The sequence below is a fragment of the Procambarus clarkii genome, chromosome 47 (assembly GCF_040958095.1).
Source record: "Procambarus clarkii isolate CNS0578487 chromosome 47, FALCON_Pclarkii_2.0, whole genome shotgun sequence".
NCBI classification, from domain to species: domain Eukaryota; kingdom Metazoa; phylum Arthropoda; class Malacostraca; order Decapoda; family Cambaridae; genus Procambarus; species Procambarus clarkii.
Window position 1 is genome coordinate 31,887,082 of NC_091196.1, and position 11,715 is coordinate 31,898,796.

General features: G+C 56.1%; 1 protein-coding gene across 1 annotated transcript; it reads right to left on the bottom strand.

The window, feature by feature from the left end:
• Nucleotides 1-9,599: 9,599 nt before the first annotated feature.
• Nucleotides 9,600-10,520, bottom strand: LOC123763071 (uncharacterized). The gene has a single exon (XM_045750019.2). It carries the CDS (start codon nucleotides 10,518-10,520, stop codon nucleotides 9,600-9,602), a length of 921 nt encoding a protein of 306 aa, XP_045605975.2.
• Between the last annotated feature and the right edge of the window lie 1,195 nt (nucleotides 10,521-11,715).

Genomic DNA, 11,715 nt, shown 5'->3' on the forward strand with positions numbered 1-11,715 from the left:
CGATACATCGGGAGCATGTCGAGACATCAGGTGCATGTCGAGACATCAGGACCATGTCGAGATCTCAGGAGCATGTCGAGATCTCAGAAGCATGTCGAGACATCAGGTGCATGTCGAGACATCAGGAGCATGTCGAGATCTCAGGAGCATGTCGAGACATCGGAAGTATGTCGAGACATCAGAAGTATGTCGAGACTTCAAAGCATGTTGAGGCAATGGGAGCATGTTGAGGCATCAAGACCATGTTGAGGCATCGGGAGCATTTCGAGGCATGGGTGACATCGAGGCATCGGGAGCATGTCGAGGCATCGCAAGCATGTCGAGGCATGGGTGTCATGTCAAAACATATTTGCATGTCGAGGCATCAGAGCATGTCGAGGTATCGGGAGCATGTCGAGGAATCGGGAGCATGTAGAGGCATTGGGAGCATGTCGAAGCATCGGAAGCATTTTGAGGCATCGGGAGCATGTCGACGCATCAGAAGCATGTCTAGTCATCGGGAGCATGTTTAGGCATTGGGAGCATGTCGAGGCATTAGGAGCATGTGGTTCCATCGGGAGCATGTCGAGACATAGGTGGCATGTCGAGACATCAGGAGCATGTCGAGACTTCATGAGCATGTCGAGACATCGGGAGCATGTTGAGACATCGGGAGCATGTCGACACATAGGGAGCATGTCGAGACATCAGGAGCATGTCAAGACATCAGGAGCATATCGAGACATCAGGAGTATGTCTGGAAATCGGGAGCATGTCGAGGCATAAGTGGCATGTCGAGACATCGGGAGTATGTCGACACATCAGGAGCATGTCGACACATCAGAAGCATGTCGAGACATCAGGAGCATGTCAATACATCGGTAACATGTCGAGACATCGGGTGCATGTCCAGACATCGGGAGCATATCGATACATCGGGCGTATGTCGAGACATCAGGAGCATATCGAGACATCAGGAACATATCGAGACATTGGGAGCATGTCGAGGCATAATTAGCATGTCGGGACATCAGTAGCATATCGAGAGCATGTCGAGACATCGAGAGCATGTCGAGACATCGGGAGCCTGTCGAGACATCAGGAGCATGTCGAGGCATCGGGAGCATATAGAGGCATCGGGAGCATGTCGAGGCATCGGGAGCATGTCGAAGCATCGGGAGCATATAGAGGCATCGGGAGCATGTCGAGGTATCAGGAGCATGTCAAGTCATCGGGAGCTTGTCTAGGCATTAAGTGCATGTCGAGGCATTGGGAGCATGTCGAGGCATCGGGAGCATTTAGAGGATTTTTGGAGCATGATCCATCGCAAGCATGACAATACATAGGTGGCATGTCGAGACTTCACGAGCATGTTGAGACATCGGGAGCATGTCGAGCCATAATTGGCATGCCGAGACATCAGGAGCATGTCGAGACATCAGGAGCATATCGAGACATCAGGAGCATGTCGAGGCATAAGTATCATGTCAAAACATCGGGAGCATGTCGAGACATCAGGAGAATGTCGAGACATCGGGAGCATGTCGAGACATCGGGAGCATGTCGAGACATCGGGAGCATGTCGAGACATCAGGAGCACGTCGAGACATCAGGAGCACGTCGAGACATCAGGAGCGTGTCGAGGCATAAGTGGCATGTCATGACATCGGGATCATGTCGAGACATCAGGAGCATGTCGAGACATCGGGAACATGTCGAGACATCAGGAGTATTTCGAGATCTCAGGAGCATGTCGAGACATCAGGGACATGTCGAGACATCGTGAGCATGTTGAGACATCGGGAGTATGTCGAGACATCGGGAATATGTCGAGACAACGGGAGCATGTCGAGACATTGCTGGCAAACCTCGACTTCAGGAGCATGTCGAGACATCAGGAGTATTTCGAGACATCGTGAGCATGTCGAGACATCGTGAGCATGTCGAGACATCAGGAGCATGTAGATTCATCAGGAACATGTCGAGACATCAGGAGCATGTCGATACATCAGAGCATGTCGAAACATCAGGAGCGTTGCAAGACATCAGGAGCATGTCGAGACATCGGGAGCATGTCGAAACATCAGGAGCATGTCGATACATCGGGAACATGTCGAAACATCAGGAGCATGACGAAACATCGGGAGCATGTCAAGGCATCGGAGTATGTAGAGACATCAGGAGCATGTCGATCGAGACATCGGGAGCATATCGAGATATCGGGAGCATGTCGAGATATCGGGAGCATGTCGAGACATTGGGAGCATGTCGAGACATCGGGAGCATTTCGATGTATTGAGAACATGTCGTGACATCGGGAGCATGTTGAGGAGACAGGAGAATATCGAGGCATTGGGAGCATGTTGAGGCATCGGGAGCATGTCGAGGCAATGGGAGCATTTCGAGGTATCGGGGTCATGTCGAGACATCGGGAGCATGTTGAGGCATGGGTGTCATGTCGAGGCAATTAGAAGCATGTCGAGGCATCGGAAGCATGTCGAGGCATTAGAAGCATGACGAGGCTTGGGTGTCATGTCGAGACATCGGGAGCATGTCGAAATATCGGGAGCATGTCGATTCATCGGAGCATGTCGAGATATCGGAGAGCATGTCGATACATCGGGAGCATGTCGTGACATCGGGAGCATGTCGAGACATCAGAGCATGTCGGGACATAAGAACATAAGAACAAAGGCAACTGCAGAAGGCCTATTGGCCCATACGAGGCAGCTCCTATTTATAACCACCCAATCCCACTCATATACATGTCCAACCCGCGCTTGAAACAATCGAGGGACCCCACCTCCACCACGTTACGCGGCAATTGGTTCCACAAATCAACAACCCTGTTACTGAACCAGTATTTACCCAAGTCTTTCCTAAATCTAAACTTATCCAATTTATACCCATTGTTTCGGGTTCTGTCTTGTGTTGATACTTTTAATACCCTATTAATATCCCCTTTGTTATGTCCATTCACCCACTTGTAAACCTCTATCATGTCACCCCTAACTCTTCGCCTTTCCAGTGAATGCAACTTAAGCTTTGTTAATCTTTCTTCATATGAAAGATTTCTAATTTGGGGAATTAACTTAGTCATCCTACGCTGGACACGTTCAAGTGAATTTATATCCATTCTATAATATGGCGACCAAAACTGAACTGCATAATCTAAATGGGGCCTAACTAGAGCAAGATATAGCTTGAGAACCACACCAGGTGTCTTGTTACTAACGCTGCGATTAATAAATCCAAGTGTCCGATTTGCCTTATTACGAACATTTATGCATTGATCCTTTTGTTTTAAATTCTTACTAATCATAACTCCCAGATCCCTTTCGCAATTCGACTTCGCAATCTCAACACCATCTAGCTCGTATCTTGTAACCCTATCATCATTACCTAACCTCAGAACTTTACATTTATCAGCATTAAACTGCATCTGCCAATCCTTCGACCATTTCAAAACCCTATCTAGATCAACTTGAAGTGATAGTGAGTCCTCCTCCGAATTAATTTCCCTACCGATTTTCGTATCATCGGCAAATTTGCAAATGTTGCTACTCAAACCTGAATCTAAATCATTTATATATATTATAAACAACAGAGGTCCCAGGACAGAGCCCTGAGGCACCCCACTTACAACATTTTCCCACTCTGACTTGACTCCATTTATACTAACTCTCTGTTTCCTTTGGTATAGCCATGCCCTAATCCAGCTTAATATAGCACCCCCAATACCATGAGACTCTAACTTTTTAATCAGTCTTTCATGTGGCACTGTATCAAAAGCTTTGCTAAAGTCAAGGTACACAACATCGCAATCCTTACCACTATCAACTGCCTCAACAATGCTAGAATAAAAAGATAACAAATTTGTTAAACGTGTCGGGATCATGTCGTGACATCGGGAGTATGTCGAGACATAGGGAGCATGTCGATACATCGGGAGCATGTCGATACATCGGGAGCATGTCGAGACATCGGGAAAATGTCGAGACATCGGAAGCATGTCGAGATATTGGGACCATGTCGATACATCTGAGCATGGCGAGACATCAGGAACATGTCGAGACATCGGGAGCATGTCGAGACATCAGAGCATGGCGAGACATCGGGAGCATCTTGAGGCAACGGGAGCATGTTGAGGCAACTGGAGCATGTTGAGGCATCAGGAGCATGTCGAGACATCGGGAGCATGTCGAGGCAATGGGAGCATGTTGAGGCATCGGGAGCATGTTGACATATCAGGAGCATGTCGAAACATCGAGAGCATGTCGAGCCATGGGTGGCATGTCGAGGCAGCAGGAGCGTGTTGATGCATAGGGAGCAAGTCGAAGCATGAGTGGCATGTCGAGGCATCGGGAGAATGTCGAGGCATCGGGAGCATGTCGAGGCATCAGAAGAATGTCGAGACATCGGGAGCATGTCGAGACATCAGAGCATGGCGAGACATCGGGAGCATCTTGAGGCAATGGGAGCATGTTGAGGCAACTGGAGCATGTTGAGGCATCAGGAGCATGTCGAGACATCGGGAGTATGTCGAGGCAAGGGGAGCATGTTGAGGCATCGGGAGCATGTCGAGACATCGGGAGCATGTCGAGGCATGGGTGACATATCCAGGCATCGGGAGCATATCGAGGCATCAGAAGCATGTCGAGGCATGGGTGACATATCCAGGCATCGGGAGTATGTTGAGGCATCAGAAGCATGTCGAGGCATGGGTGTCATGTCGAGGCATGGGTGACATATCGAGGCATCGGGAGTATGTCGAGGCATCAGAAGCATGTCGAGGCATGGGTGTCATGTCGAGACATATTTGCATGTCGAGACATCAGAACATGTCGAGGCATCGGGAGCATGTCGAGGAATCGGGAGCATGTCGAGGCATTGGGAGCATATCGAAACATCGGCTGCGTGTCGAGGCATCGGGAGCATGTCGGGGCATCAGGAGCATGTCGAAACTTCATGAGCATATCAAGACATCAGGAGCATATCGAGACATCGGGAGCATGTCGAGACATCAGGAGCATGTCGAGACATCAGGAGCATATCGAAACATCAGGAGCATATCGAGACATCGGGAGCATGTCGATACATCGGGAGCATGTCGAGACATCAGGAGCATATCGATACATCAGGAGCATGTCGAGATATCGGGACCATGTTGACATATCAGGAGCATGTCGAAACATCGAGAGCATGTCGAGCCATGGGTGGCATGTCGAGGCAGCAGGAGCGTGTTGATGCATAGGGAGCAAGTCGAAGCATGAGTGGCATGTCGAGGCATCGGGAGAATGTCGAGGCATCAGGAGAATGTCTAGACATCGGGAGCATGTCAAGCATCGGGAGCATGTAAAGGCATCGGGAGCATGTCCAAGCATCAGGAGAATGTCGAGGCATCGGGAGCATGTCGAGGCATCGGGAGCATGTCGAGGCATCGGGAGCATGTCGAGACATCGGGAGCATGTCAAGGCATCGGGAGCATGTCAAAGCATCGGGAGCATGTCGAGGCATCGGGAGCATGTCGAGGCATCGGGAGCATGTCCAGGCATCAGGAGAACGTTGAGGCATCGAGAGCATGTCGAGGCATCGGGAGCATGTCGAGATATCGGGAGCATTTCGATGTATTGAGAACATGTCGTGACATCGGGAGCATATTGAGGAGACAGGAGAATATCGAGGCATTGGGAGCATGTTGAGGCATCGGGAGCATGTCGAGGCAATGGGAGCATTTCGAGGTATCGGGGTCATGTCGAGACATCGGGAGCATGTTGAGGCATGGGTGTCATGTCGAGGCATCGGAAGCATGTCGAGGCATCAGAAGCATGACGAGGCATGGGTGTCATGTCGAGACATATTTGCATGTCGAGGCATCAGAGCATGTCGAGACATCGGGAGCATGTCGATACATCGGGAGCATGTCGAGACATCGGGAGCATGTCCAGACATCGGGAGCATGTCGAGATATTGGGACCATGTCGATACATCTAAGCATGTCGAGACATCAGGAGCATGGCGAGACATCAGGAACGTGTCGAGACATCGGGAGCATGTCGAGACATCAGAGCATGGCGAGACATCGGGAGCATCTTGAGGCAACGGGAGCATGTTGAGGCATCAGGAGTATGTCGAGACATCGGGAGCATGTCGAGGCAATGGGAGCATGTTGAGGCATCGGGAACATGTCGAGACATCGGGAGCATGTCGAGGCATGGGTGACATCCAGGCATCGGGAGCATATCGAGGCATCAGAAGCATGTCGAGGCATGGGTGACATATCGAGGCATCGGGAGTATGTTGAGGCATCAGAAGCATGTCGAGGCATGGGTGTCATGTCGAGGCATGGGTGACATATCGAGGCATCGGGAGTATGTCGAGGCATGGGTGTCATGTCGAGACATATTTGCATGTCGAGACATGAGAACATGTCGAGGCATCGGAAGCATGTCGAGGAATCGGGAGCATGTCGAGGCATTGGGAGCATGTCGAAACATCGGCTGCATGTCGAGGCATCGGGAGCATGTCGAGGCATCAGGAGCATGTCGAGACATCGGAAGTATGTCGAGGCATCGGGAGCATGTCGAAGCATCGGGAGCATGTCGAGACATAGGTAGCATGTTGAGACATCAGGAGCATGTCGAGACTTCATGAGCATATCAAGACATCAGGAGCATATCCAGACATCGGGATCATGTCGAGACATCAGAAGCATGTCGAGACATCAGGAGCATATCGAAACATCAGGAGCATATCGAGACATCGGGAGCATGTCGATACATCGGGAGCATGTCGAGACATCAGGAGCATATCGAGACATCAGGAGCATGTTGAGACATCGGGACCATGTTGACATATCAGGAGCATGTCGAAACATCGAGAGCATGTCGAGCCATGGGTGGCATGTCGAGGCAGCAGGAGCGTGTTGATGCATAGGGAGCAAGTCGAAGCATGAGTGGCATGTCGAGGCATCGGGAGAATGTCGAGGCATCGGGAGCATGTCGAGGCATCAGGAGAATGTCGAGACATCGGGAGCATGTCAAGCATCGGGAGCATGTAAAGTCATCGGGAGCATGTCGAGGCATCGGGAGCATGTCGAGGCATCGAGAGCATGTCGAGGCATCAGGAGAATGTCGAGGCATCGGGAGCATGTCGAGGCATGGGGAACATGTCGAGGCATCGGGAGCATGTCGAGGCATCGGGAGCATGTCGAGACATCGGGAGCATGTCAAGGCATCGGGAATGTGTCAAGGCATCGGGAGCATGTCGAGGCATCGGGAGCATGTCCAGGCATCAGGAGAACGTTGAGGCATCGGGAGCATGTCGACGCATCGGGAGCATGTCGAGGCATCGGGTGTATGTCGAGGCATCGGGAGCATGTCGATTCATGGGTGGCATGTCAAGGCATCGGGAGCATGTCGATGCATCGGGAGCATGTCGATGCATCGGGAGCATGTAGAAGCATCGGGAGCATGTCGAGGCATCGGGAGCATGTCGAGGCATCGGGAGCATGTCGAGGCATCGGGAGCATGTCGAGGCATCGGGAGAATGTCGAGGCATCGGGAGAATGTCGAGGCATCGGGAGCATGTCGAGGCATCGGGTGAATGTCGAGGCATCGGGAGCATGTCGAGGCATCGGGAGAATGTCGAGGCATCGGGAGAATGTCGAGGCATCGGGAGAATGTCGAGGCATCGGGAGCATGTCGAGGCATCGGGTGAAGGTACGAGCGGCGTCCGGGAACATGGGAGGTGTGTGGAGGCACGGGCGGGAAGACAGGGGAGGCGTGAGGAGGTACGGGCGGGAAGACACGGGAGGCGTGTGGAGGCACGGGCGAGAAGAAACAGGAGGCGTGTGGAGGTACGGGCGGGAAGACACGGGAGGCGTGTGGAGGCTCGGGCGGGAAGACATGGGAGGCATGTGGAGGCACGTGCGGGAAGACATGGGAGGTGTGTGGAGGCACGGGCGGGAAGACATGGGAGGCGTTTGGAGGCACGGGCGGGAAGACACGGGAGGTGTGTGGAGGCGCGGGCGGAAAGACATGGGAGGCGGGTGTTGGCACGGGCGGGAAGACATGAGAGGCACGGGCGGGAAAACACGGGAGGCGTGTAGAGGTACGGGCGGGAAGACACGAGAGGCGTGTGGAGGCACGGGCGGGAAGACAAGGGAGGCGTGTGGAAGCACGGGCGGGAAGACATGGGAGGCACGGGCGGGAAAACATGGGAGGCGTGTAGAGGTACGGGCGGGAAGACACGGGAGGCGTGTGGAGGCACGGGCGGGAAGACAAGGGAGGCGTGTGGAGGCACGGGCGGGAAGACACGGGAGGTGTATGGAGGCGCAGGTGGGATGACATGGGAGGCGTGTAGAGGCACGGGAGGTGTGTGGAGACGCAGGCGGGATGACATGGGAGGTGTGTGAAGGCACGGGCGTGAAGATATAGGAAGCTTGTGAAGGCGTGGGCGGGAAGATACAGGAGGCGTGTGGAGGAGCGGGCGGGAAGACACGGGAGGCGTGTAGAGGCACGTTCGGGAAGACACGGGAGGCGTATAGAGGCACGGGCTTAAAGACATGGGAGGCTTGTGGAGGAGCGGACGGAAAGACACGGGAGGCGTGTGGAGGCACGGGCATGAAGACGTGGGAGGCTTGTGTGTAGGCGTGGGCTGGAAGACATGAGGCGTGTGGAGGCACGGGCGTGAAGACATGGGAGGCTTGTGTGTAGGCGTGGGCTGGAAGACACGGGAGGCGTGTAGAGGCACGGGCGGGAAAACATGGGAGGCGTGTTGAGGCACGTGCGGGAAGACACGTTAGGCGTGTGGGTGCACGGGCGGGAAGATATGGAAGGCGTGTGATGGCCGGGGCGAGAAGATATGGGAAGCGTGTTGAGGCACGGGCGGGAAGACATGGGAAGCGTGTGGAGGCACGGCCGGGAAGACATGAGAGGCGATTGGAGGCACGGGCGGGAAGACACGTTAGGCGTGTGGGTGCACGGGCGGGAAGACATGGGAGGTGTGTGGAGGCGCGGGTCGGATGACATGGGAGGCGTGTGGAGGCACGGGCGTAAAGACACGGGAGGCGTATGGAGGCGCAGGCGGGAAGACACGGGGAGGTGTGTGGAGGCACGGGCGTGAAGACATGGGAGGCTTGTGGAGGCGCGGGCGGGAAGACACGGGAGGCGTGTGGAGGCACGGGCGGGAAGACACGGGAAGCTTGTGGAGGCACGGGCGGGAAGACACGGGAGGCGTGTGGAGGCACGGGCGGGAAGACCTGGGAGGCGTGAGGAAACACGGGAGGCGTGTAGAGGCACGGGCGGGAAGACACGTGAGGCGTGTGGTGGCCCGGGCGAGAAGACATGAGAGGCGAGTGGAGGCACAGGCGGGAAGACATGGGAGGTATATGGAGGCACGGGCGGGAAGACACGGGAGGCGTGAAGACACGGGTGGGAAGACACGGGAGGGGTGTTTAGGCACAGGCGGGAAGAAACGTGAGGCGTGTGGAGGCCCGGCGGGAAGACACGGGAGGCGTGTGGAGGCACGGGCGGAAAGACATGGGGAGGCGTGTAGACGCACGGGCGGGAAGACATGGGAGGCGTGTGGAGGCACGGGCGGGAAGACGGGAGGCGTGCTTAGGCAAGGGCGGGAAGACATGGGAGGCGTGTGGAGGCACGGGAGGGAAGACGGGAGGCGTGCTTAGGCAAGGGCGGGAAGACATGGGAGGCGTGTGGAGGCACGAACGGGAAAACATGGGAGGCGTGTGGAGGCACGGGCGGGAAGACATAGGAGGCGTGTGGAGGCCCAGGCTGGAAGACGTGGGAGGCGTGTGGAGGCACGGGCGGGAAGACATGGGAGGCGTGTGAAAGCACGGGCGTGAAGACATGGGAGGCGTGTGGAGACACGGGCGGGAAGATATGGGAGGCGTGTGGAGGCACGGGCGGGAAGACATGGGAGGCGTGTGGAGGCCCGGGCTGGAAGACGTTGGAGGCGTGTGGAGGCACGGGCGGGAAGACATGGGAGGCGTGTGAAAGCACGGGCGTGAAGACATGGGAGGCGTGTGGAGACACGGGCGGGAAGACACGAGAGGCGTGTGGAGGCATGGGTGGGAAGACATAGGAGGCGTGTGGAGGCCTGGGTGGGAAGACATGGGAGGCGTGTGGAGGCCTGGGTGGGAAGACATGGGAGGCGTGTGGAGGCACAGGCGGGAAGACATGGGAGGCGTGTGAAGGCGCGGGCGGGAAGACATGAGAGGCGTGTGGAGTCATGGGCGGGAAGACACGGGAGACGTCTGAAGACACGGGAGGCGTGTTTAGGCACGGGCGGGAAGACATGGGAGGCGTGTGGAAGCACTGGCGGGAAGACATGGGAGGTGTGTTTAGGCACGGGTGGGGAGGCATGTGGAGGCACGGGCGGGAAGACATGGGTGGCGTGTGGAAGCACGGGCGGGAAGACATAGGAGGCGTGTGGAGGCCTGGGTGGGAAGACATGGGAGGCGTGTGGAGGCACAGGCGGGAAGACATGGGAGGCGTGTGAAGGCGCGGGCGGGAAGACATGAGAGGCGTGTGGAGTCATGGGCGGGAAGACACGGGAGGCGTGTGGAGGCACGGGTTGGATGACATAGGAGAAGTGTGGAGGAACGGGCGGGAAGACATGGGAGGCGTGTGGGGGCCCGGGCGGGTAGATACGTTAGGCGTGTGGGGGCACGGGCGGGAAGATATGGGAGGCGTATGAAGGCACGGGCGGGAAGACACAGGCGTGTGGAGGCACGTGCAGGAAGACACGGGAGACGTCTGGAGGCACGGGCGGGAAGACACGGGAGGCGTGTGGAGGCACGGGCGGGAAGACACGGGAGGCGTGTTTAGGGACGGGGGGGGGGAAACATGGGAGGCGTGTGGAGGCACGGGCGGGAAGACACGGGAGGCGTGTTTAGGCATGGGCGGGAAGACATGGGAGGCGTGTGGAAGCACTGGCGGGAAGATATGGGAGGTGTGTTTAGGCACGGGTGGGGAGACATGGGAGGCATGTGGAGGCACGGGCGGGAAGACATGGGAGGCGTGTGGAGGCACGGGTGTAAAGACATGGGAGGCGTGTGGAAGCACGGGCGGGAAGACATGGGAGGCGTGTGGAAGCACTGGCGGGAACACACGGGAGGCGTGTGGAGGCACGGGCGGGAAGATACGGGAGGCGTGTGGAGGCCCGGGCGGGAACACGCGTTAGGCGTGTGAGGGCACAGGCGGGAAGACCTGAGAGGCGTGTGGAGGCACGGGCGGGAAGACCTGGGAGACGTGTGGAGACACAGGCGGGAAGACGCGAGAGGCATGTGGAGGCACGGGCGGGAAGACCTGGGAGGCGTGTGGAGACAGGCGGGAAGACACGAGAGGCGTGTGGAGGCACGGGCGGGAAGACACGGGAGGCGTGTGGAGGCACGTGCGGGAAGACACGGGAGGCGTGTGGAGGCACGAGCGGGAAGACACGGGAGCAGGGAGGAACCAAGACACTTGTGAATACCAAGAAGGGTTAGCAAGGCGCCCTACACCGCGCTCACACGCCCCCAGTTGACGGGGGGAAGGCAAGGAGAGATAAACGGCCAGATTATGAAGAGTAAATATGTTAAAGGAGAGTAGAGAGAGAGAGAGTGGGGGGGGGTGAGGGAGAGAGAGAGAGAGAGGGGGGGATAAGGAGAGCAACATTTAAAGTACAGGTGATGGGAGGGTTGTGAGAGTGGGGGTGACATGGCCAGCATGGCCA

What these genes read in the sequence shown, in the direction of transcription:
- LOC123763071 (XM_045750019.2), bottom strand. Translation starts at nt 10,520, where the DNA reads ATGTCTTCCCGCCCGCGCCTTCACACGCCTCCCATGTCTTCCCGCCTG.